The 27,109-nt window shown below is 45.1% G+C and overlaps 1 protein-coding gene across 1 annotated transcript in view; it reads left to right on the forward strand.

Moving 5' to 3' along the window:
* The window catches only part of VWF (von Willebrand factor), a 185,105-nt gene that overhangs the window by 80,758 nt on the left and 77,238 nt on the right, over positions 1 to 27,109 (forward strand). Inside the window, 10 exon segments of the mRNA XM_032221125.1 lie at positions 1,592 to 1,741; positions 5,218 to 5,358; positions 6,686 to 6,805; positions 8,657 to 8,813; positions 10,275 to 10,433; positions 14,155 to 14,290; positions 15,609 to 16,966; positions 18,746 to 18,865; positions 25,929 to 26,072; positions 26,894 to 27,037. Coding sequence (XP_032077016.1) covers positions 1,592 to 1,741; positions 5,218 to 5,358; positions 6,686 to 6,805; positions 8,657 to 8,813; positions 10,275 to 10,433; positions 14,155 to 14,290; positions 15,609 to 16,966; positions 18,746 to 18,865; positions 25,929 to 26,072; positions 26,894 to 27,037 — 2,629 coding nt within the window.

The following is a 27,109-nucleotide window of genomic DNA, read 5'->3' on the forward strand; positions in this document are numbered from 1 at the left end:
CCATTTTACAACCTTCCTTGCCACCGTTCTTAAGGGAATCGCGGCCGTCATTCAGTTAGCAACATGGTGGTTAAGTGAATCCAGCTTTCCCCATGGACTTTGCTTGTCAGTGGGCTGCAAAAGGGAATCACGTTTTAGTTTAATAGTTTAGTTTAATAACATTTATATGCCGCCCAATCCCGTAGGACTCCGGGTGGCTTACAATACAAAAATAAAATCAAAAATAAAATACAGAGAAAAAGAAAAGATAGATTTAAAAAACATCACATCATGCACTACATTCTGAAAGGGGCTGGACCGTATTTTGGGGTCAACAGCCCCAGGCCTGCCGGAACAGCCAGGTTTTAATGGCTTTCCGGAAGGCCGAGAGAGTGGGAAGGATCCGGATCTCTGCGGGTAGATCGTTCCACAAGGCCGGAGCAGCTACAGAGAAAGCCCTCCCCCGAGTAGTCGCCCACCGGCATTGCCCGGTCGATGGTACCCGAAGGAGGCCCAGCCTGTGAGATCTTATGGGTCGTTGGGAGGCATGTGACCCAGGGACACTGCAACCGTCATAAATGTGAGCCAGTTGCCGAGCGTCCGAATTTTGATCACATGACCCTGGGGAGGCTGCAACATCAAAAGTGTGAAAAACAGTCATAAGTCACATGTCTCAATGCCTTTGCAACTTCAAACCATCCCTAAACAAATGGTTGTAAGTGAAGGAATATCTGTAATTTTTTCTCACGATGGAATTAACATTAGCCAATGTCTCTTCCCACGTAGAATATTCTGTTGTTCGTGTTGTGGTCTGCCAATGGCTTGCAGAGTTGGCAGCAAAGTCAGACAGTGAGGAGGTTGGGGAGGAACATGGGCCAGCCCTGGAGTCTGGGGAAGGCTCTGATGAGGGGTCTGTGTCGGAGGCAGAGAGGCGGCCAGGGCCATCTGGGAGTTACGTGCTGCGTCCGGAGCCTCCTGAGTCGGACATCAGCGAGGCAGAGAAACAGGGGGAGCCTCTTCCCAGCGCGCGCATGTGCAGAGCTGCCAGAAGGCAAGAACAGTTAAGACAAAAAGGGCAACTCAGGAGTGAGGCTTGGAGATGATTTGGTCCCTCCCATAAGACATAAAAGAGGAGCAAACAGACATGAGCCTTTGCAGAAAGCAACTTTGTTCATTGTGGTCGGTTCAAACTCTGAAGCTCCTTTTTGACTCTGTGCTCTGTTTGGCATTGCAAAACTAATTGGCAATTAGGTCTCTGGCAGCATTTCAAGGGAGATATAAAGGTGGGTGCTTATAGCAATAGCAGTTAGACTTATATACCGCTTCATAGGGCTTTCAGCCCTCCTCTTATCAGCCTGACCCTGAAAGACTGTGGCAGACTTCTGTCAGACTCTTTACAAACTATTTGTGAATCATTACAGGCTGTGAATGAACATAATTCACAGCTGTTGAAATTTAAAAAAAAAGTTTTTGGGGACTAAGCATGTGATTTTTACTGTCTCGGGAAGCCTAGGTCAGAACGGTTCATTAAATTTGAAAGCAAACCCTTATTAGAGGCTGATGTAATAACTCGCATTGTTGAAAGTTCTTTATCTTTTTTTTTCTCGTGAAGATTAGTGTCGTGACACCTCCAAGAGAAGAAGGCAACGTGGACATTTTGAAGTCTGGCCGCTACTACATTCTGATTCTGGGACGTGGGAGAATCTCCCTGACTTGGGATCAAAACATGGGAATTACTGTCATCTTGAAAGAAAACTACAAAGTAAGCCGCTTCGGATTTATTACTTAGCAATAGCTTGTATGTTGATGAAGATTCTCAGACAACTAGATAGAGTTATCTGGAATTGGAGTCATGGCAAATGGATTTGTTTTCGTTTTCCCTGGGCAATATTTCGCTGTTTATCCAAGTAGCGTCTTCAGCCTGAGCAAGTGGGTTAGGGACAGGGGTGGGATTTAAAAATTGTAGCAACCAGCTCTCTGCCCAGTTGCTGGGTAGGTGTGGCCATAGGGTTCCACCACAAATGCGCGCACAACAAAAGCGCGCCTGACTAAACCGCGGTGTCTAAATCGCAGTGACAAAACCGCGCGACGAATTAGCGACTAATTAGCCCTAAAGCGCGCCGACAAAAGCGCGCCGACAGAAGCGCGCTGTAACGTAACCCTCAACCTAACCCTAAACCTAACCCTAAACCTGACCCTAAACCTGACCCTAAACCTAACCCTAAACCTAACCCTAAACCTAACCCTAAACCTAACCCTAAACCTGACCCTAAACCTGACCCTAAACCTAACCCTAAACCTAACCCTAAACCTAACCCTAAACCTAACCCTAACCCTAACCCTAACCCTAACCCTAACCCTAACCCTAAACCTAACCCTAAACCTAACCCTAAACCTAACCCTAAACCTGACCCTAAACCTGACCCTAAACCTAACCCTAAACCTAACCCTAACCCTAACCCTAAACCTGACCCTAAACCTAACCCTAAACCTAACCCTAAACCTGACCCTAAACCTAACCCTAAACCTGACCCTAAACCTAACCCTAAACCTAACCCTAAACCTGACCCTAAACCTGACCCTAAACCTGACCCTAAACCTAACCCTAAACCTAACCCTAACCCTAACCCTAACCCTAAACCTAACCCTAAACCTAACCCTAAACCTAACCCTAACCCTAACCCTAAACCTAACCCTAAACCTAACCCTAAACCTAACTGTAAATCTTACCTTAAATGAAATCGCGCTGTTGTCGGCGTGCTGTTGTCGGTGCGCTGTTGTCGGTGCGCTGTTGTCGGCGCGCTGTTGTCGGCGTGCTTTTGAAATCGCGGTTTTAGCGCCGCGGTGTTGTCGGTGCGCTTATGACGTTCGCGCTTTTGACGGGTCACGTGGCCATAGTGGGTGTGGCCTACTCAGCCTCCTGCACCACAGCGGGGGAAGGCTTTGCTCGAGCCTCCGGGAGGGCAAATATGGCCTCCCCCAGGCTCCGGAGGCCCTCCAGAGGCCAGAAATGGGCCCATTTCTGAACTTCTGGAACCCCGGGGGAGGGCCTTCTCTGTGGCTGCCCCGGCTGTTTGGAACGATCTCCCCGTGGAGATCTGGACCCTCACTACCCTTCAGGCTTTCCGCAAAGCTATTAAGACCTAGCTATTTCAGCAGGCCTGGGGCTGATGAGTTCCCAGCCCCACTCGAATTTGTTGCGACTGTTGTTTATCTTTTAACTTGTTTTTTGTCTCGTTTGTTGTTTGTATCCCCCCCCTCCCCGTCATTTTGGTTTGTTAGCCGCCCTGAGTCCCTCGGGAATAGGGCGGCATACAAGTGAAATAAACATTTCCAAACATTTCCAAAACATTTCTGGAAGGCCATTTTTTGTCCTTCCCAGGCTCCGGAGGCTTTCCTTGAGCCTCTGGGAGAGTTAAAACGGCCTCCACTGGGCTCTGGAGGCCAGAAACAGGCCTGTTTCTCTACTTCTGGAACTTCCGAAGGCCCGTTTTTTGTCCTTCCCAGGCTCCGGAGGCTTTCCTTGAGCCTCTGGGAGGGTTAAAATGGCCTCCACTGGGTTCTGGAGGCCAGAAATTGGCCTGTTTCTCTACTTCTGGAACTTCTGGAAGGCTCATTTTTGTCCTTCCCAGGTTCCGGAGTCTTTCCTCGAGCCTCTGGTAGGGTTAAAAACAGCCTCCACCGGGCTCTGGAGGCCAGAAACGGGCCTGTTTCTGTACTTCTGGAACTTCTGGAAGTCTCGTTTTTGCCCTCGCAGAGCCTCTGGGCACTTACTTGGCATCCAAAAACAGGCTGCATGGAGACTCCTGAGAGGGGCAGATAGAGTGGGCATGGCCAGCCAGTCCTTCCAAGTACTGGTTCAGTGAACCAGATGTAAAATTAGCATCCAGTTCACCTGAACTGGTCTGAATTGGCTGAATCCCACCCCTGGTTAGGGGAGACCCTCAGACTGAAGAAGCTTCTTGGAGAAGTAGAGAAGCGTTTCAGATTGAAAAAGGAAAGAAGTCCAGTTGCCATGACTCAGATTCCAGATTAGTAATAGCTTGTTTGCTTAGTTATGTAGGTTAGAACAGAACAGAATAAGAGAGAATTCTTTATTGGCCAAGTGTGACTGAACAGGCAAGAAATTTGTCTTCAGTGCAGAACAGGGCAGAGCAGAATAAGAGAGTTGGAAGGGACCTTGGAGGTCTTCTAGTCCAACCCCCTGTTTAGGCAGGACACTCTACGCCACTTCAGACAAATGGATATCCAACATCTTCTTAAAAACTTCCAGTGTTGGAGCATTCACAACTTCTGGAGTCAAGTTGTTCCACTGGTTAATTGTTCTCACTGTCAGGCAATTCTTTCCTCAGTTCTAAGTTGCTTCTCTCCTTGATTAGTTTGCACCCATTGCTTCTTGTCCTGTCTTCAGGTGCTTAGAATAGAGTAGAAGAGAAAATAGAATAGAATAGAGTAGAATAGGATAGAAGAGTAGAATAGAATAGAATAGAATAACAGAGTTGGAAGGGACCTTGGAGGTCTTCTAGTCCAACCCCCTGCCTAGGCAGGACACTCTACGCCACTTCAGACAAATGGATATCCAACCTCTTCTTAAAAACTTCCAGTGGAAGTTTTCACAACTTCTGGAGTCAAGTTGTTCCACTGGTTAATTGTTCTCACTGTCAGGCAATTTCTTCCTGAGTTCTAAGTTGCTTCTCTCCTTGATTAGTTTCCACCCATTGCTTCTTGTCCTGCATTCAGGTGCTTAGAGTAGAGTAGAAGAGAAGAGAAAATAGAATAGAATAGAAGAGTAGGGTAGGGTAGGGTAGAGTAGAGTAGAGTAGAGTAGAATAGAATAGAATAGATTAGAATAACAGAGTTGGAAGGGACCCTGGAGGTCTTCTAGTCCAACCCTCTGCTTAGGCAGGAAACCCTACACCACTTCAGACAAAACCTCCAGTGTTGGAGCATTCACAACTTCTGGAGTCAAATTGTGCCACTGGCTAATTGTTCTCACTGTCAGGCAATTCCTTCCTGAGTTCTAAGTTGCTTCTCTCCTTGATTCGTTTCCACCCATTGCTTCTTGTCCTGCCCCTCAGGTGCTTTGGAGAATAGGTTGTCCCCCCTCTTCTTTGTGGCAGCCCCTGAGATATTGGAACACTTCTACCCATTAAGGAATAGTCTTAATATTAATTAACGCATACTCTTCTTGTTGAAGGAGAATGAAGGTGACATTTCTTTGACTTGTTCTTTGAAAAGGATAACGTCTGTGGCCTGTGTGGGAATTTCGACGGCGTCCCGAACAACGACCTGAGAAGCAGCCGGAAGCAGATTGAAGTTGATCCTAGTGACTTTGGGAATTCTTGGAAAGTTCACTCACAGTGTGCTGATGTCAGAAAGGTATTTGTAAAAATAAATGTGTTGCACCTTTGACGGCGCCGGCATCTTTCTGTGCTTCAGAATGTTTTAATGTCAGGATAAGAGACCCAGCAGTGTATCCTAGATCTGTGATGGCGAATCTATAGCACGCATGCCAGAAGTGGCACACACAGTGCTCTCTATAGGTACATGTGCTGTCACCAGCTGCTCTTCTGCTTTCCATCATGCGTGTTTTTTTTGCATGCTGAACTGGCAGCAACCCACCCCTGCAGGAAACCCTACACCACTTCAGACAAATGGTTATCCAACATCTTCTTAAAAACTTCCAGTGTTGGAGCATTCACAACTTCTGGAGGCAAGTTGTTCCATTGATTAATTTTTCTAAAATTTCTCCTTAGTTCAGAGGTGGGTTCCTACCAGTTCGCACCTATTCGGTAGAACCGGTTCGTCAAATCTACCGAACCGGTTAGAAGAGGTTCCACCAGTGGACCCGGAAAGCAGGCCACACCTACAGAAGAGGCTCCAAAATTTTTTGAAACCCACCACTGCCTTAGTTGTAGGTTCCTTCTCTCGTTGGTTAGTTTCCACCCATTGCTTCTTGTCCTGCCCTCAGGTGCTTTGGAGAATAGCTTGACTCCCTCTTCTTTGTGGCAGCCCCTGAGATATTGGAAGACTGCTATCATGTCTCCCCTAGTCCTTCTTTTCATTAAACTAGACATACCCAGTTTCTGCAACCGTTCTTCATATGTTTTAGCCTCCAGTCCCCTAATCATCTTGGTTGCTCTTCTCTGCACTCTTTCTAGAGTCTCCACATCTTTTCTACATCGTGGTGACCAAAACTGAATGCAGTATTCCAAGGGGGGCCTTACCAAGGCATTATAAAGTGGTATTAACACTTCATGGGATTTTGATTCTGTCCCTCTGTTTATGCAGCCTAGAACTGTGTTGGTTTTTTTGGCAGCTGCTGCACATTTTGATGTATGTCTATGATTTCCAAGAAAGGATGATTAGCTCTCATTGCTATCATCATCTTCTTTTAATGACCCCATAATCCCTTGCAGGGTGGAGTCTGGGCAACTGAATGGAGCTGAGTATTTACTGGCCAGATGCCCTGCTTGTCACCAATGCGGAGTTTTGTTCGGCAGGTATATTCTCATTCTGCCCAGAGAGAGAAATATCTGCCTCTACCTAGGATCGAACTCACAGCCTCCTGATTGTGAGGCGAGAGCTCCCCCTCTAGGCTACTGCACCGCTCTCCGCTCTCATTGCTATTAAGATGCTAAATTGACAGGTAATCGGTAGCTGACATATTTCCTGGTGTTGTCATGTGTTTCTTCTCTTTTCGCAGCTCTCCCAAGGGCAGGACTTGGCGTCTTCACTGTGCAACGGTAACGTTGCAAAACAGGTGATGGTGGAGACATCGTGCAGTATCTTGAGCAGCGATCTCTTCAAAGAATGCAAAAAACTGGTGAGCCATTTCTCATCCGGATAATAATTCTCATTCTGGATCCAGTGGCTGGACAACAATTTCTCCCTTGAATTAATCACGAGCCCCGATGCTTAGTATGAATGAAGGGCAAATATATGGCCTCCAAGGATAATATCCCAGGATCCATTCTGCGTCGGTCACCTGTATCAGAGATTCTGTCATGCCGCCATCAGAGTCTGACTCTGAGATGGAGGATGAACTGCTGACATAGAGCGTGAGAGTGGCTTTGTTGGCTGTGGAAGAAATTGGGGAAGGGCAAAGTCAGGCTGAGCAGAGCAGGGGAGAGATAGAACAGGGGAGAGGGGGTTCAGATGAAGACCAAGGCCCACCCTCTCCTCATCCTAGGGCATGCACGGAAGAACACAGACGAGAGCAACGTGGTTTGTGTGGCTTACAAGGAAGGAAAGGTCCCCGATTCCCTTCACAAGGCACACCTGGGGATGGAGTTTAAAGGAGAGGCAAGTGGGAGGGAACAAACACACAGTTCATCTCGTGTTAACTGCTTTATCTGAGTTCCTGGCATCCTCCCAATTGGTTTGATTTACTGCCATGCTACTTCACTTCTGGAACTAGCTTACCCTGCTGGGTTAATGACCTTCTCTTGCCTTGTTGGATTTATAGTTGGAAGTTTTCTGCTTACAACATTTGGGACTGGAGTATTTTCAGCCAAAGGCTGTTAATAGGTTTGTGGAAGAGTTTTTTCTCCAGACCGGAGAGTTGAAAGAGATATTAGGGGCACAGTTGGTGTTAATAAAGGGACTCATACCAGTTCTCTGGCTATGCCTCAGTTCTGACAGGATAGTGGGGAATGGAAGGATTTTTTTTTTTTTGCAGAGAACTGGACATTTGCATCCTTTTAGAGGGTCGTTGAGGCCACTTGGAGGTTTATCTGTGTCCTCAGGGTCACCTGAGTGGTACAAATGGTTCCTGTAGTCTGCAATTTTTTCCCTCTGGAAATCCATTCCTACTCCCACCCCACTCCGAGGCTGTTCATCCCAAATTGTATGGTTAAAAGTCTGTAGAGATTCCCAATCCTCCAGGTCACAGTTGTCCCAAAGGTGCTTTTTCAGGAGGCAGCTGGACTTTCTTGTTTTTTCTTTCAAGACTTTTCACTTCTCATCCAAGAAGCTTCATCAGCTCTGACTGGATGGTGGGGAATGGAAGGATTTATATTCCTTGCAGACAGCTGGTCATTTGCATCCTTTTAGAGGGTTGTTGAGGCCACTTGGAGGTGTATCAGTGTCCTCAGGGTCCCCTGAGTGGTGCAAATGGTTCCTGTAGTCTGCAATATTTTCCCCTCTGGAAATCCATCCCTCCTCCCACCCCATTCCAAGGGTCTTCATCCCAAATTATATAGCTAAAAGGTCTGTAGAGATTCTCAGTCATCCAGGTCACGGTTGCCCCAATGCTGCTTTTTTTCAGGAGGGACCTGGACTTTCTTCTTGTTGTTTTTCTTCTGAAGACATTTCGCTTCTCATTTTAGAAGCTTCTTCAGCTGTGTTCAAGCATCAGTGTTGCAAAGTGATCCTTCCCTTCTAATAGCAGATACTGTTTGGCCTCCCAATTTTTTTTTCTAATTTGGCAATCTGAGATGAAGTAGCGGAATAATCTAATTTCTCCTGCCCAGCTGTGAAGCCGGGGACCTGCCCTTGAGAGAGGCTCCTTGCCCTGAAGAGCTCACTGTTGGCAGGAGCTGGTTTATGGGACCTCCTAAAATGTAGAGTTTGATGTGAAGGCAAGTCTCTTTGTATGCGGGTCACCTTGTTCCTCGAAAGCTGTGGAGATCTTCTCAAGAGTGTAAGAGTTTGACTTGTACCACTTCCTTCACAGGTGGATCCTGAGCCCTATGTGGAAATCTGCACGTACGACACCTGTGTTTGTGAGTCCATTGGGGACTGTGCCTGTTTCTGTGATGCTATTGCTGCTTACGCCCACGCGTGTGCCCAGAAAGGAGCTGTGATCAACTGGAGGTCTCCAACTGTATGCCGTAAGCGCTGGGGCGAGAATATGAACTAATTGAGAGGAGGAGGGTGAGGGAGGGAGAAAAAGAGAGGGGGGAGAGAGAGAAAGAGAGAGAGAAAGAGGGAGAGAGAGAAAGGGAGAGAAAAAGAGAAGGGCAGGGAGAGATAGAGGGAGAAAGAGAGAGCGATAGGGAGAAAGAAAGGGGGAGAGAGAGAAAGAGAGAAAGAAAGAGAGAGAGAAATGGAGACCGAAATAGAGAGAATGAGAGAAAGAAAGGAAGAGAGAAAGAGAGAGAAAGGGAGAAAGAGAGCAAAAGACAGGGAGAAAGGGAGAGAGAAAGAGGGAGAGAGAGAGAGAAAGAGAGAGAGAAAGGGGGAGGGAGAGAGAAAGAGGGAGAGAGAGAAAGAGGGAGAGAGAGAGAAAGGGAGAGAGAAGAGGAAAGAAAGGGATAGAAAGAGGGAGAAAGAGAGAGATAGAGAGAAAGAGAGAGAGGGAGAGAGATAGAAAGAGAGAAAGAAAGAGAGAGAGAAATGGAGACAGAAATAGAGAGAATGAGAGAAGGAAAGGAAGAGAGAAAGAGAGAGAGAAAGGGAGAAAAAGAGAAAAAGAGAGGGAGAAGGGGAGAGAGAAAGAGAGAAAGAAAGGGAGAGATAAAAGAGAGAGAGAACACACAGAAGAGTTCAAAGATGATCAGGGGATTGGAGGCTAACAGATCTAAGAACAGTTGCAGGAATTGGGTATGTCTAGTATAGAGAAAAGAAGGACTAGGGGGTGACATGATAGCAGTCTTCCAATATTGGAGGGGCTGCCACAAAGAAGACACCTATTTTCCAGAAGGCAAGATAAGAAACCAGGGATGGAAACCATTCAATAGCAATAGCAATAGCAGTTAGACTTATATACCGCTTCATAGGGCTTTCAGCCCTCTCTAAGCGGTTTACAGAGTCAGCATATCGCCCCCAACAACAATCCGGGTCCTCATTTTACCCACCTCAAAAGGATGGAAGGCTGAGTCAACCCTGAGCCGGTGAGATTAGAACCGCCGAACTGCAGATAACAGTCAGCTGAAGTGGCCTGCAGTGCTGCATTTAACCACTGCGCCATCTCGGCTCTCTAGCTTCCATCCATAACCAAGAAGAAATTTCCTGACAGTTAGAACAATTAATCAGTAAAACAACTTTCCTCCAGAAATTGTGAGCTGCCCAACACTGAAAGTTTTTAAGAAGAGATTGGACAGCCATTTGTCTGAAATGATGTAGGGTTAGGCAGATGTTTTATGACCCAACAAGGTAGCATCGTCAGTGCTAGGGATGAGACATGATGCTAGCACTCATGAGGTTACTTAGTTTGGGCCATGAAATGTCTGCCAAAAAATTGCCAACCTTGGAGTGCATCAAGGACCTGTCATCTACAGATGCTCACTTAAAAAAAAATTGAAATGATTACATGGCACAAGGGTTCCATCGGGTTTTTTTTACGCTTGTAGCACAAAGTTGTGAAAGCATGAACAAAGTGGAGGAAGAATATCAATGTGAATGGCGATTCAACACCTGTGGCCCTGCCTGTCCAAGGACGTGCCAGCACATGGCTCCCCTAGCGTGTCCTGTGAAGTGTGTTGAAGGATGCCATCCACATTGTCCTGAAGGTAAGCATATCTACTCCACGCGTTAGGTCCGGTCAGGAGAGTGGTGGGTTTCAAATTTTTTTAGAACCTCTTCTGTAGGTGTGACCTGTTTTGTGGAAGTGGCTTGCCGGCCATGTGACCAGGTGGGAGTGGCTTGCCTGCCATGTGACCAGGTGGGAGTGGCTTGCCTGCCATGTGACTGGGTGGGAGTGGCTTGCCAGCCATGTGACTGGGTGGACATGGCCAACTTATAAAATGTGGTGAAACTCACTTAACAACAGTTGCTTAGCAACCAAAATGTTGGCTCAGAAACTCTGGCATTTGAAACATGCAAGTCTTAAAGCTGTCAAGTTACAAGACCCTTGCACTCCTAACACTTTAGAAAAAAAAACCCCAGGGGTTTTCAAACTTGACAGCTTTAAGACTTGTGGACTTCAACTCCCAGAATTCCTCCTCCAGTCATGTTGGCTCAGGAATGCTGGGATTGAAGTGTTCAAGTCTTAAAGCTGTCAAGTTACAAGACCCTTGTACCCCTAACCCTTTAGAAAAAAAACTCCAGGGGTGTTCAAACTTCACAGCTTTAAGACTTGTGGACTTCAACTCGCAGAATTCCTCCTCTCACTCTTCATCTTGATGATGTGCAGATGGGCGGAGGGAGGGAGCTGGAACCGGTTCTAAACAGCACTGTAGATTTGTGGAACCTCTTCTAGAGAAGAGGTTAGAACTGGCAGGAACCCACCCCTGGGTCAGGAGGATCTTACTTGGAGTTTCACTCTTACTTAAATAATATGTGATGACCCGGGGCATGGCACAGAGGTAACACAGGCAGCTGGCAGTTCAAACTGCCCCTTTATTGCTCCAAATTTCCCCAAACGTTCCCACATTTCTGGCAAGTCCCAGAGCAAAGTGATGACACACAAACACACACACCTCAAGCAGCCTCTGGCTGCAAATAATGCAACCCAATGCTGTGAGCACCAGGGCTGCAAAGCAAGAAATCCAGAAAGAATGCAAGGAATCCAGGAAAGTTCAAACGTCGGCCCTGAACACTCCAGAAATTCAGTGTTTCTTCCCAAGAACAAGTCCCTCCCCACAGTGTCTCCTTAAGTCTCAGTACCCAGGTGTAACATGTGAAGAGGGGTGAGGCATTCTCCTCCTGAGTAGTTGGATCAGCCTGTGCTGTTCTCGCATTCTCTCCACTCTCCATGCTCTTGGATCAGGAGGAGGTGGTCCTTGGTCATCGCCTGAGCTGTCTCTCATGTTCACTGCTTAGCCTCTCTTGGTCATCCTGCCCCCGTTCCTCCCTGCCTACAAGCCATCCCAATGAGAGGTGGGTTCCTCCCGGTACAGTACGGTACACCAGAAGAGGTAGTGAAAATCTGGTGTATCGGACCAGACTGGCAGCGATGGCGGCCTGGCCACGCCCCCGCACTGGCGAAAGAAAGAAACAGCCGAGGAAGGAAGAGGAGCGGAGGCCTCGGCTGTTGGAAGAAGTATCCTCGCTTCATTCTCTTTTAGAGCCACCTTGCTTGCTGTGGGGAGAAATCAAGGGGTGAGAGGGAGGAGAAAGCCAAGCTTCTGCTAGAGACAGCCTTCTCCTCCCTCTCTCTCCCTGATTTCTCCCAGCTGGCAAAACAAATTTTCATGGTTCTGTGGGCATGGCTAGGTGGGGGGCATGCGACAGCATGTGTGAGAATGATGTGAAGTAGGTCACACCCACTCAGTCACATGCTCCCCTACCTAGCCAACCCCACAGAACCAGTAGCAAAAAAAAACATCCCTTTTTTTAGCAGATTTTTTTTTTATTATTTTTTCCCTTCTACAACACCTTACAGTCATTACATCAACATTGTTATGTCATCATACCTGTACATGTATATAATATTTCGCTTCTATATTTACACACCTTTATACACAGTTCCATATATATTTATATATAGTTTTTTGGCTTAATTAATTTTATACTTGTTTTGCAGCCATTTGTACCAATTGTTCCAAATTTCACAATATTCCGACTCTTCTTTATCTTTTAATTTCAGTGTTAATTTGTCCATCTCTGCACAATCCAAAGGTTTTTTTTTATCACTTACAGCTATTCTAGCTGTAGTTAGCAGATGTATTAATATGTATTTAATTTTCTTTGTATATTTCCCTTTGATTATTCCCAGTAGAAAGATTTCGGGTTTGTATTTTATCTGTTCTCCTGTAATTTCTTGCACCCGTTTCCAAATTTTTGTCCAATATTTTTGTGTTTTCGGGCAGGTCCACCATATGTGATAATAAGTCCCTTGTACTTTTTTACACTTCCAGCAGGTCGGCTTCATGTTTGGGTAAACCATCCCTGATCTCAATCCTGAAAGGCCCTGGCCTAATTGGGCCTGCTCCTCCCCATTTTCCTTTCAAACTAATGAAGCTGCCCCCTCTATCTTCGTTGGCTGTAGTTTTGGCTGATCTTCCTCCACAGATTCAGTCTCTGAAGAGGGCATGACATAATATGATTATTTTCTTTCTTTTGAAGTAGAGAGAGGCAAGTTATGGGTTTTCCTGTTGTCTTTCAACTTCCCAATGGTGGGATCGGTAATGACATTTGGTTACGATTGATTAGAGATACAACATGATTCAGATTTGGGAAATGTGGTTGTATGGTTAGAAGGTTGAACTCTAGCCCCATGAAGTCCCTCATCTCATCTCTCCAGTCATGTTAGCTAAGTTGGTCTCAACTACTTAGAGCAGCGCCAAAGATAATGGTCCTACTTAACCTTCCTTGAGAAGGCTCTTGTTAAGTTTTACTCTGATGATACATGCAAAGGATTTGGGATCTTGAAAGTGAGGAAGAAAGAGTAGAAGTAGGAGTAGAATGGAATAGGAATGGGATAGGAATAGGAATAGTTATGGAATAGGAATAGAATAGAATCAGGAAAGAATGGAATAGAATTTAGAATAGAATGGAATCAGGAAAGAATAGAATAGAATTTAGAATAGAATTTAGAATAGAACAGAATAGAATAGAAACAGGAAAGAATAGCACAGAATTTAGAATGGAATAGAATAGAATAGAATCAGGAAAGAATAGAACAGAATTTAGAATAGAATGGAATGGAATCAGGAAAGAATAGAATAGAATTTAGAATAGAATTTAGAATAGAACAGAATAGAATAGAAACAGGAAAGAATAGCACAGAATTTAGAATGGAATAGAATAGAATAGAATCAGGAAAGAATAAAACAGAATTTAGGATAAGAATAGAATGGAATGGAATTCAGATTATGGATAGTTTTAGTATTCTGGCAGAGGCTTTTCTCTTTCTTTTGAAGAAATAAAATAAATGCAATTCTTTTGTCTGTATTTAACTCAGAGACAGACATCCAGGAGCAGGAGAAATGGCTTTAAAAGGCTTCTTCATCCACCTATTCCTTTAAAAAAAAAAAAAAAACTGTGTCCCAAACACCTTCACAAATTATAATACGTACCTATATGTGTGTAGACAGAGTGAGCAAGAGGAAATAGTACAGATGTCAGCTTGGCTGTTTTCTTGCAAACGTTTTATTCACCTGAACAAGATTCCATAATCAGTAGAAGAACATCATTCCTTGCTGATCGTGGGCAACCTTGCAAATTTTGGAGCTCTTATTAAGTTTCCAAGGGAGAGGCTAAATGTTTAAAGTGTCATGGTATATTGCTGCATTTTTATTAAAAGAAAAAGAGAGATTAAACTCGTTCTCCAACACTCTTGTAAAACAGGAAAAATTCTTGATGAGCTTTCCGAGTCGTGTATCAAACTCGAGGAATGTCCGGTGTGCGAAGCAGAAGGAGGCAGGATTCTTCACGGGAAAAAGATCATTTTGAACTCGGAGAATCCCCAGATCTGCCAATCTTGGTAAAATAGAAACCTTTGTGGCATTTAAGAGAGGAGATAGGTTGAATTAGGGCAGAGAAGAAATGTATATTACTGTATAAGTAATAAGACGCACTTTCCCCCCCCCATAAAAGAGGGTGAAAATTTGGGTGCGTCTTATACACCAAATGTAGCCCCGCCCACCCGCCAGCCCCCATCCTTTGGCCTCTGCCTCCCAGCAATTTGCCCCCTTGAGCAAACAGCAAACAGCCTGTTTCAGTTTCAACACATTCTGATTAACACAAGCAGCTGATAGTGGGGCCTCTTGACCATCAGCTGTTTCAGGCTGCAGGGATTGCCATTGAAAACAGAAAGGCAATAGGCCATGGCAGTCCCTGCTGCCTGAAACAGCTGATCATCGGGAGGCCCGACGATCAGCTGCTTGGAAACCGAAATGGGCTGTTTGCTGTTTGCTGCAAGGATGCAAATTGTTGGGATGCAGAGGCAGATTTTTTTTTTCTTGTGTTAATCAGGCTGTGCTGAAACTGAAACTTAAACAGGCTGTTTTCTGTTTGCTGCAAGGAGGCAAATTGCTGGGTGGCAGATTTTTTTTCCTTGTTTTCCTCTCCAAAGCTAGGTGTGTCTTATTCTTTCAGAGCCGACTCATAAGGCCCCTCGCTGTCGGAGTCTGTTTGCAGCTCCAGCAGCTCCTGCTGGGCCACAACAGTTGGGTAACCTTTAGTATGAATTACAGCCTTATAACGTCTTCCCATGGAGTAAACCAAGTTTTTTTTAGTTTTGCAGCTGTTATAATGTGAAACCAAGATTGAATGATTGCTTCTATTAACTGGGTTTAATTGCTGGCTATATTTGACTATAACTTTTCATAGAATATATATAATTGAGCAAACTTTGTTGCATTACATTCTTGATTAAATTATCTTTCTATTGGTATATAATTTTATGGTACACTCCAAAACAAAGTGGTGTCATTAGCCATCAAACCTCAAAAATACACTTTTCCCAAAAGGTTCCCACAATTTTGACCACTACTGTAAAGTCAAGCACAGGGAAATCAGGAGTCCAGCAGTTCAAATGAATATACTGTAGGTTTATGTATGCTAATGTTCTCTATAAGAATCTGATCTACTGAAAGTCAAATTAAATTGGTGGTAGATAAGAGTCAATGGAATTCAAGGTGATCTTTTGTGGGCTCAAAGGGACTCGAGACTAATGACACATTTGACTCCTCCCCGAGGCTCAGCCTGGTCATCTCCTACATTTAATCTTTTAACAAAGTTGAAAAAACAGAAGTTGGAAATGGAGTTTTAACAGTTGGATTTTTTCCCCACTTGCCTAGCCGTTGCAAAGTACGGAACCTGACATGCCACCCGTGTGATCCAGAAGAGGTTGGCAAATTCTTGACCACTGCTAGCCCAGAGGAAGAAGAAGAAGAAGGAGAGGAGGAAGAGGAGGAAGAACCTACACGTCAATATTCCTGTAGCAAAATGATGGACCTGGCCATCTTAATGGATGGTTCTAATAAGCTTTCTGAGAGCGATTTTGAAGAGTTGAAAAACTTCATCATTAACATGATGGGAAAACTCCAAATCTCCCAAAAACGGATCCGCTTGGCAGTTCTGGAATATCGTACCGGTTCACACATTTACCTTGGCCTAAAGGACATTAAGAAGCCAACTAAAATGAGGAAGATTGTGCAAAGTATAAAATACACGGGTGGGGACGTAGCCTCTGCCACTGAGATACTCAAATACGTTGTGTTCCACGTGTACGGCAAGGCGCCACGGACAAACGCCGCTCAAATTGCTGTGCTGTTGATGGCAAGCAAGGACCCCAAGAGAATTCAGGGGATCTTCCCGCTGCTGAAAAGAAGGAACATTATTGTGATACCCATCGGCCTTGGGCCTCATGTGAACACTCAGCAAATTAGGCTAATCGAACGGCAGTCGCCAGAAAACAGAGCTTTCCTCATGAACAACGTCCTTGAGTTGAGGCAACGCACGGATGAAATCATCGATTACTTCTGTGGCCTTGTGCCTGAAGTCAGTGCTTTCCTTTCCACCCAACGCCCAATCCCGACTCTTCCCAGTGTGGAAGCAAGGACACAGTTTCCTCACGGTTTTCCAGTGGCGCCTCCGACGGAGATCTCGATTTCAATCGAGAAGATCCTTGACATTGTCTTTTTAATTGAAGGCTCCCGCGAAGTTGGCAAGAGCAATTTTGACACCATCAAAGAGTTTCTCATCCGTACCATCCAGGAGTTGGAAGTGGGAGAAGAAACCGTCCACATTAGCATCCTCCAGTATTCCTTCACCATCACCGTGGAGCATTCTTTCGAGGAACGTCAATCCAAGGAATTCCTGATTAAGAAGGTGCGGGAGATGAAATTCCAGGGAGGAAACGCGACCAACACTGGACAGGCGCTCAACTACGTCTCCGAACAATCATTTACCACCAAGAGAAGAACAGATCAAGTGCCGCACTTGGTTTACATGGTCACTGCAAATCCTGCCACGGATACCATCACCCGCCCACCCAGGGACGTCCATGTGATTCCTATTGGCATAAGGCCTAACGCAGACATCAAGGAACTGCAAGATTTAAGTCAGCCACAGACCCCTATTATCATCGAAGGCTTTAACAACCTCATCCGGGAAGGGCCTGATCTGGTATTCAAAACCTGCTGCTCAAAGAAAGGTAATGTCTGGTTTACCACATTTTTTGGACTATAAGACACACTAGAGTATAAGACGCACCATGGTTTTGAAGAGGCACCATATTTTTCAGAGTATAAGACACACCATGATTTTGAAGAGGTACCATATTTTTCAGAGTATAAGACGCACCATGATTTTGAAGAGGTACCATATTTTTCAGAGTATAAGACACACCATGATTTTGAAGAGGCACCATATTTTTCAGAGTATAAGACACACCATGATTTTGAAGAGGTACCATATTTTTTAGAGTATAAGACACACCATGATTTTGAAGAGATACCATATTTTTCAGAGTATAAGATGCACCAAGGTTTTGAAGAAGCAAATTTTTAAAAAAGTTTTTGTACTCTGCAAACCTCCCAAAAATGGCCTGTTTTTTTTGCAAAAATGGGCCCCTTTTTTTTTTTTTTTTTTTAGAAAAGGGCATAAATAGCCTTTAGGAGGCTTATAGAGTGCTCCTGAGGGCTGGTGGTGGGTGGCAAAATGGAGCAAAAAAACGGCCCCTTTTTCACTCATTTCTGCCCTTTCCAGCCCCCAGGAGCTCTCTGAAAGCCTTCTACAGGCTCTGCATGGCCATTTTGGTGAAGGGGGTGGGGTTTCGGGAGGCAAAAAATGCTGTATTCAGTGTATAAAACGCACCAGATTTTCACCCTCTTTTTGAGGGGAGAAAGTGTGTCTTATACTCCGAAAAATATGGTATTTGCTTAGTTGCTTTTTTAAAAATTAAACTCGAGAATAGAAGCTAAAATGGTTGTCCCGAAGGTGCTTTTTCAAGGGACAAATGGACTTTCTATGTTTTTTCCTTGTTTCACTTTTTATCCAAGAAGCTTCTTCAGTTCTGACTGAATGGTGGGGAATGGAAGGATTTATATTCTTTGCAGTAGTTGTTAGCCCTATTTCTGATGATTTTTAAAAAATCACCCCATCCCCACAATGCAATGCGCCCCGCCCCTTGTGCCGAGGTGGCGCAGTGGTTAAATGCAGCACTGCAGGCTACTTCAGCTGACTGCAGTTCTGCAGTTCGGCTGTTCGAATCTCACCAGCTCAGGGTTGACTCAGCCTTCCATCCTTCCGAGGTGGGTAAAATGAGGACCCGGATTGTTGTTGGGGGCAATATGCTGACTCTGTAAACCGCTTAGAGAGGGCTGAAAGCCCTATGAAGCAATATATAAGTCTAACTGCTATTGCTATTGTGCATGCGTGCACGACCCCCCTACACTCCCCGCACACTTCTCCCAGCATCTACACATACGCGCACTCCCCCCCCCACACCCATAGCACATGTGCGTGACCCCTGCGTATGCGCACGGCCCCTATGCATGTGCATGACCCCCTATGTCCTGTTTTGGGCCTAGCAAGCCTCCCTGAAGCCACCTGGGACCAAAAATGGGCCACAGGGGGTGGGGGTACTGCAACCTCCTGTGCTCCTCCTCACCCCCTGCATGCGTGCACAATCCCTCCCTCCTCCTGCACATACCTGCATGACCCCCCCTGCCCCTCACACATGCAACCATTTCTCCCACATGCATAGCAGAGACCTGAAAACCAGCTGGCCGTCGGGAGGCACAAACGCATGCACAGTGGAGCTGAGCTGAGTGATGGCTTGCGTGCCCGTATAGTGGGCTCCACATGCCACCTGTGCCACAGGGGCCATAAGGTTCACCAACATGGGTCTAGAGTATAACTTATGAAGCTGTGTTTGCCAGTTGTCTAGTCTCGAGACCTTGATAATGAAAAGATTTGAAACTCTCTTCAGAAACTTGCGCCAAGCCGATGGATGTGATATTTCTTCTGGATGGAACCTCAGAAGTTGAAGCAGCTCAGTTCGAGGAAATGAAGCGTTTTGTGAAAGGATTTATTGAACACGCTGGCTTGGGTGAGTATCGCTTCATTTTAGGCCTCAGGGTGCTCTGGGTTGGTGGTCCTCAAGAAGAAGGCTTTGACGTAAACCCATAAACTCTTCTTAAAAGGATTGCTGATCTATCTTTGTGAAGCATTGAAAACATTAGCGCAGGAATCCACCTCATCTCAAGGGCCCTGGTGGCGCAGTGGTTAGAAGGCAGTATTGCAGGCTAACTCTGCCCACAGTTAGGAATTCGATTCTGATTGGCTCAACATTCACTCAGCCTTCCATCCTTCCGAGGTCGGTAAAATGAGGACCCAGATAGTTGGGGGCAAGAGACAGACTCTGTAAACCAATCAGAATGCTCTAAACCAGGGGTGTCAAACTCAAGGCCCGGGGGCCAGATCTGGCCCAAGAGGTGCTTAGATCTGGCCCACGAGCCCACCCTAGAAACAGTGAAGAACCGGCCTGCGGTACCTCTCCAAGCAAAAATGGAGCTTGGGAGGGCTGTAGACAGCCCTCCCGAGTTCTGTTTTCACTGGCAGAGGGTTGCAGGAGGCCGTCGCAGCCAAAAACGGAGCTCGGGAGCCGATTTTCCCTGGCAAAGCGCTTGGCGCACCTGACACGCTTGATGTTAAGCTGGCCACGCCCTCAATGGTCTCCTGAGGTCAAACACAACCCTGTTGGGGCCCTCAATGAAATCGAGTTTGACACCCCTGCTGTAAATCATTATGAAGCGGTATAGAAATGTAAATGCTATTGTTTTGCTATTACAAGACCCTTGCTCTTCAGAGTCACTTCTGGTTCTTCTAGCGTTCCTCACACAAAGATTCTTTCTGGAAAGGAGGGAAGGAAGGAGGGAATGTAGGAGAGAAGGAAGGGGGGAAGGAAGGAGGAAAGGAAGGGGGAAAGGAAGGAGAGAAGGAGAGAAGAAAGGAAGGAAGGAAGGAAGGAAGGAGGGAAGGAAAGAGGGAAGGAAGGAGGGAAGGGGAAGGAGGGAGGGGAAGGAAGGAAGGAGAGTAGGAGAGAAGAAACGAGGGAAAGAAAGAGGGAGGGAGGGAAGTAGGACCGTTGTAAGATAAGATGGATCTATGGGATGGTAAGAAAGCAATCTTCAAGTATATTGTCAACTGTAGGGAAAAAATTGTTATAGATACATATTATTAATAACAGTTATGAGATCATATAATTGTGAATGTATATATGAAATTGATAAAATAAAAATTAAAAAAAAAAGATTCTTTCTGTGCCAAGGGATGACAGTCAGAGGTGGGTTCCTACCGATTTGGCCCGGTTCAGCCAAGTAAGTAGTAACTTGGCCTGCCACGCCCCCGAACCGCTTCTATCATCGTCGGCGCCATCTGCGCCACCTCGGCGCACTCTAACCACTGTGCCGAGGTGGCGCAGTGGTTAGAGTGCTGTAATGCAGCCGCTTCAGCTGACTGTTATCTGCAGTTCAGCTGTTCAAATCTCACCGGCTCAGGGTTGACTCAGCCTTCCATCCTTTTGAGGTGGGTAAAATGAGGACCCGGATTGTTGTTGGGGGCAATATGCTGACTCTGTAAACCGCTTAGAGAGGGCTGAAAGCCCTATGAAGCGGTATATAAGTCTAACTGCTATTGCTATTGCTATCTTGATTTTCAGTTCTGTGCATGCGCAGAACAATCTTCATTGCAAAAATGTATTTTTTTTTCCTTTTCTAACATTGTGCGCATGCACAGACCCACCAAACCGACAGTAATGCCAGCAGCATCCCACCTCTGAAGACAGTTCCTTGGAACTGAAACTTACATCTTCCTTATGTAGTACTTCGATGAAGTGCCAAAATAGAGAACAGATTTTTTTTTTCATCGACTCTTGGGGTCAATTGGATTAGCCACAAATCTCAGTTGTGTAGCTGTCTTAGCTTGAGGCAACCAAACCCAGAAACATCCTCTGGCACTTGGAAGAATAATTTATTTGCAAACGTTAAAAGCTTTTGGAAAGTGAACCAATTTCTGCAGGTATTAATTTGTTAATCTTCAAGCCGCTACAACAGAAAGCTTTTTGTTGATTAATAAATAGAAAGGTGCGACTTCCTATTTTTTAAAAAAGAAAAATATGTATCTCCGGAGTGGGGGAAAACAGTAAAAACAACCAAGGGCAAGGTCATTCAACATTTATTGCATAATATACTTCATGCAATCCTGAAACTAATAGAGGAAGTCAAGGGATTGTAATGTCAGGGGACAGCTGAACACGCACAAAGAAATCTATATTTTTTACTGAAAGACAGTTGGGAAAGCAGACACTACTTAAAATCTGGTTCAATCACTAATATTTGATTTTGATTTGATTTGATTTGTCTTGTATGCCGCCCACTCCCGAAGGACTCTGGGCGGCTCACAATAGACAAGGGAAAGGGGGAAAACTAGACAAAGACAACACTTTAAAAACAAAACTGCAACATTCACAATTTCCATGTGGCTGGATATTTCACAGCCCCCCCCCCCCCCCCCCGGCCAGCTGGAGCAGCCAGGACTTGGTGGCTTTGCGGAAGGCCGGGAGGGTAGTAAGGGTCCGGATCTCGACAGGGAGATCATTCCAGAGGGCTGGAGCTGCAACAGAGAAGGCTCTCCCCTGGGGGGTCGCCAGCCAACATTGGCTGGCAGATGGAATCCGGAGGAGACCTAACCTGTGAGATCTAATCGGTCTGAGGGAGGTAATCGGCAGGAGGCAGTCTCTCAGGTACCCAGGTCGGGTATATGAATATGAATCAAGCATGCTTAGACCTACCAAGAATCCAAATTGATCCAGATTGGTTCAGGTTTTTGAAGTTGTCAAAGTATCTTTGATCCAATAGTGTGCAGCGGCAGCCCCAAAAGCCAATGCAATCCTAAATTGCATTAACAGAAGCAGTGGTGGGATTCAGCCAGTTCGCACCTATTCGGGAGAACCGGTTGTTAACTTTCTAAGCAGTTCGGAGAACCAGTTGTTGGAAGAAATCTCCTTTTGTTTTTTGTTTTTCCACTTCACAGGGCTAATCCTGTAAGGAAAGCAGGAAGGAAACATTTTGGTGTTGTTTCTAGCCTAATTTTTATTGCCCTGCTTACAAAAACTGCCTCTTCCGGTTAACCCTTATTACATTGCAACAACTAAGGTGGTATGCCCATTGACGTGAGTGACATTGAGTGGGCCATGTCCACCCAGTCACATGACCACCGAGTCCCAGCTACCCACCTGGGGCAGAGAACCAGTTGTTAAATTATTTGAATCCCATCACTGAACAGAGGGATACAATCAAGATCAAGGGAGATACTAATACCACTCTGTAAAGCCCTAGTAAGACCACACCTAAAATACTGCATCCAGTTTCAGTCACCACACTATTAAAAAGATATTGAGACTCTAGAAAGAGTGCAGAAAAGAGCAACCAGGATGATTAGGGGACTGGAAGTTCAAACATACGAAGAACGGTTGCAGGAACTGGGCATGGCTAGTCTAATGAAGAGAAGGACCAGGGGAGACATGATAGCAGTCTTCCAATATTTGAGGAGCTGACACAGAGATGAAGGGGTCAAGCTATTTTTCAAAGCACCCAAAGGCCAGACAAGGAATAATGGATGGAAACTGAATAAGGAGAGATTCAACCTGGAAATAAGGAAAAAAATTCTGACAGTGAGAACAATCAACCAATGGAAAAGAAGTTGCCTTTAGAAGTTGTGGGAGCTTCATCACTGGAAGCTTTCAAGAAGAGACTGGACTGGCATCTGTCAGAAATGATGTAGGGTCTCCTGCTTGGGCAGGGGTTTGGACCACATGACCTACAAGGTCCCTTCCAACTCTGTTAATCTGTTAGAACCTCAAAACCAAGCTCATTTTCTTGGCAATCAGGGCCTTCAGAAAGCCAGATTCTACTTTTGATCAGGCTTAGATGACCAGATGTGCCCATTCAGCAAGAAAGTTCCAGTTGTGTAGGAGATCTTCTTGACTCCAGGCACATTCTCAAAACTGGAACATAGACTCCTTCTTAGAAGCCCAGCCATCTGGGAGAAGCATGACCTTTGCAAGTTCTGCTCATTATGTTGGTCCAAACACTTGAGGAAGTAGAGCAGTGGTGAAATTCAAATATTTTTACTACCGGTTCTGTGGATATGGCTTGATGGGCATGGCTCAGGAAGCATACTGCAAAATCTCCATTCCCTCCCCACTCCTGGGGAAGGGATATTGCAAAATCTCCATTCCCACCTGACTCTGGGGCCAGTTAGAGGTGGTATTTTCCGGTTCTCCAAACTACTCAAAATTTCTGCTACCGGTTCTCCAGAATCTGTCAGAACCTGCTGAATTTCATGTGTAAAGTAGAGTAGGGGGAAACACATAAGTCAATAGTAGAAATAGCACCTGGTAATGAGACTCTTTTTTCCACTGTGCTGTTGGTGCCATGGAACCACAGGCTATCAGTTGCAGTCCTGCTGATGTCTTTGCACTGCTTTTCTAATTGTTTGTCTTTTCTTTTGCTTGGTGGAAATGATGAAGTGAAAGAGACTGTGGATGAGATGGAAAATGCACAGATGGAAGTGTGGTTGCAAAAAAAAGTGGGAAAAACATACTGTTTGCTGTGTAGATATAGAATAATAAATGAGTGACACGGAGGCCTAGTGGTGAAGCATAGGTGTCAGGAAGGGCATCTGTCCAATCAACACTCAGCTCCAGTGGTGGAATTCAAATAATTTACCAACCAGTTCTCTGCCCTAATGACCAGCTGGTAGGCAAGGCTCGGTAGTCATGTGATCATGTGGGCCTGGCCAAGTCAATGTCACTCAGGTCGATGGGCACTTTGCCTTAGTTGTTACAATGGTAATAAGGGTTAACTGGAGAGGCAGTTTCTGTAAGCAGGTCAATAAAGATTAGGCTAGAAACAACACCAGAATGTTTCCTTCCTGCCTTCCTTACAGGATTAGCCCTGTAAAGTGGAAAAAAAACAAAAGGAGATTTCTTCCAACAACCAGTTCTCCAAACTGCTTAGAAAGTTAACAACCGGTTCTCCTGAATAGGTGCGAACTGGCTGAATCCCACCACTGCTCAGCTCCATCCAGTTGCCAAACTTTGTAACTATAGAGTTATAAAAAGGGAATATTTAAGCAAAGAATAATAAATGTCAGGTGGAAGAAATCAGGAACCAGGGTTGTTCAAATGAGTACAAGTTCCATACTAGTTCTACCAAGAATCTGAACTACTAACGGTCAAGGCAACTTAGCGGTTGATAAGAGTCAGTGGAATTCAAGGAAAGCCGGACTTAGATCTCTTGTGGGCCTGAAGAGATTCGGAACTGACGATGTGCTACACTCTTCCCTCGATCTCAGTCTTGTCATCTCTTACATTAATACTGCAATGGCAATGACTATATTCAAAGAGGACTGAGAACAATTAAATTCCAAGAGGCAGAAAAAAAATGCAAATTGAGTTTGGTGGAAATTAAAAAAAAATAACCAAATGTTTGGAAAAGGACTAAACAACAAGCCCTTCATTGTTTCGGATGGAAGCATGGATCAAAATGATGAAGTGTTTTTGGCACGACACTCAAGTGAGGCAATGCTGGGGTATTTTGGATCTGTGCATAGTAAATGCTAATGAAATGCTGAAGGGTGGCATTGAAACATGTGTTAATTTTAATATCAAAGAGAAAAAAGGATGAAGTCATAAACGCCTTGCAAATGTTGAAAAAAATGTGAGGCTTCTGGTATTGATGGCATAACAGGAGAAAAAGTTGTTGAAATATTACCATGGTTTGCTTAGGGAGTAGCTATGTGACTAGATGAATGTATGAATAAAGACTCCATCTGTCAGAATGTTAAGGGACCATATCAGAAATGGTATTCAGCAGGTTCTAACCAGTTCTGGAGAATTGGTAGCGGAAATTTTGAGTAGTTCGGAGAACTGGTAAATGCCACCTCTGACTGGCCACACCCCCCATCTATTCTCTGCCTGTTGAGTCTCAACTGATCAGGAGGAAATAGGATTTTGCAGTATCATTCCGCTGGAGTAGGGAGGGAATGGACATTTTGCAATATCCTTCCCGTGGAGTGGGGCGGGAATGCAGATTTTGTGGTATCCTTCCCCTGGAGTGGGGGGAAATGGAGATTTTACAGTATCCTTCCCCTGCTACATCCACCAAGCCACACCCACCAAGCCACGCCCACAGAACCAGTAATAAAAAAAAATTGAATCCCACCACTGGACAGTATGGCGTCCGTGATTAGAAGTGACACCAAACCATGATGGCAAAGTCCAAGGCAGATTTGTGGCAGGCAGAGGTGAGAATCATGTTTGAGCTCTTTCCCACCTCATTTGGAAACAAACTGGGCTGCACCTTGGTTGATTTTGTGTGTATATTACAAAATCCCCATTCCCTCCCCACTCCAGGGGAAGGATACTGTAAAATCTCTATTCTCTTCCCACTCCACGGGAAGGTTACTGCAAAATCCTATTCCCTCCCCACTCCAGGGGAAGGATACTGTAAAATCTCTATTCTCTTCCCACTCCACGGGAAGGTTACTGCAAAATCCTATTCCCTCCCCACTCCAGGGGAAGGATACTGCAAAATCCCATTCCCTCCCCACTCCAGGGGAAGGATACTGCAAAATCCCCATTCCCTCCCCACTCCAGGGGAAGGATACTGCAAAATCTCCATTCCCATCTCATTCCAGGGGAAGGATACTGCAAAATCCCCATTCCCTCCCCACTCCAGGGGAAGGATACTGCAAAATCCCATTCCCTCCCCACTCCAGGGGAAGGATACTGCAAAATCCTATTCCCTCCCCACTCCAAGGGAAGGATACTGTAAAATCTCTATTCCCTCCCCACTCCAGGGAGAAGGATACTGCAAAATCCCATTCCCTCCTGGACTGGCCCATGTTCCTCCACAACCTCCAAAAAACGGAACTAAAAGTATAGTCTGAGTTTGTTGGGGTCAAGTAACCAAAAATGGTAATCAACATGAATATGCATTTCATGTCAATCGATATACAAAGATGTCTTCTGTTTTGACTTTGAGGTCCCGTAGCCATAAGCATGTTTTAAATTTCTTGATCCCTGAATCTTTTGGCTTCCTCCCCAGGTCGTTCTTCCACTCAAGTTGCAGTCCTTCAATATGGAAAAGTGAACTCTCTGGAAATTTCATGGAACGTCGTCCAGGAAGAATCAAACCTTCTGAAAAAAGTGGACTCCATTTATCAAAGAGAGAAAGGCCCAAGCAAGCTAGGTATGGTCTTCTCTGGTCTCCCGTGATTGGGCAAAGGTTTTGCTTTGAAAGTTTCTTCTCCCTTACCACTGAATCTTCATTAAGATGTTTTCTTTACAATGGACAGGGGGAAAAAATACAGTATTTCCTGTCCTGCTATTGGCCAAAAGGACTCAATGGTTCTTCAACAGTAGAAAATAGGTTTTGGAATGGATAATAAAACTGTTAAGATTTGCTTTATAAAGGATAATTTGCACTACTTTGCAATTTCATTTTTACTTTTTAAAGATTGTAACTATGATTTATGAACTTTATGGTTGTATGTGTGCACACTGAGAACTCCTGCATCTATTCTATTCTATTCTATTCTATTCTACTCTACTCTACTCTAGTCTACTCTATTCTACTCTACATTCTGTTCTGTTCCGTCCCGTTCTACTCTACTCTACTCTACTCTACTCTACTCTACTCTACTCTACTCTACTCTACTCTACATTCTCTTCTGTTTTGTTCTGTTCTCTTCTGTTCTACTCTACTCTACATTCTATTCTGTTCTGTTCTACTCTACTCTACATTCTGTTCTGTTCTGTTCTGTTCTGTTCTACTCTACTCTACTCTACTCTACATTCTGTTCTGTTCTCTTCTGTTCTACTCTACTCCACTCCACTCCACTCCACTCCACTCCACTCCACTCCACTCCACTCTACCCTACTATTATGTTATTCTAGTCTATTCTGCTCATTCCATTCCTTAGCCTAGTCTAGTCTAATCTAGTCTATTTTCTTGATGTTTTTTGTTCTCTACTTTGCTCATAAGCTACGCTTGTACTGTATTGTTTTCAGGGGAAGCAATCGACTTCATGGTCCAGCATGCCATTTCCGAAGCCAACGGAGGACGACCCAATGCATCCAAAACGGCTGTGATCATTGTGGCAGACACCTCAAAAGATGCTGTGGAAGCGGCTGTGAATTCTGCCAGAGCCAATAGTAAATTTGTTATTTTACCATTACTTTTACAGGGCAATGATATTTCGGAAACATGCCTCCAGCTTGTGGGAT

This window comes from Thamnophis elegans, chromosome 7 (genome assembly GCF_009769535.1).
Source record: "Thamnophis elegans isolate rThaEle1 chromosome 7, rThaEle1.pri, whole genome shotgun sequence".
Classification (NCBI taxonomy): domain Eukaryota; kingdom Metazoa; phylum Chordata; class Lepidosauria; order Squamata; family Colubridae; genus Thamnophis; species Thamnophis elegans.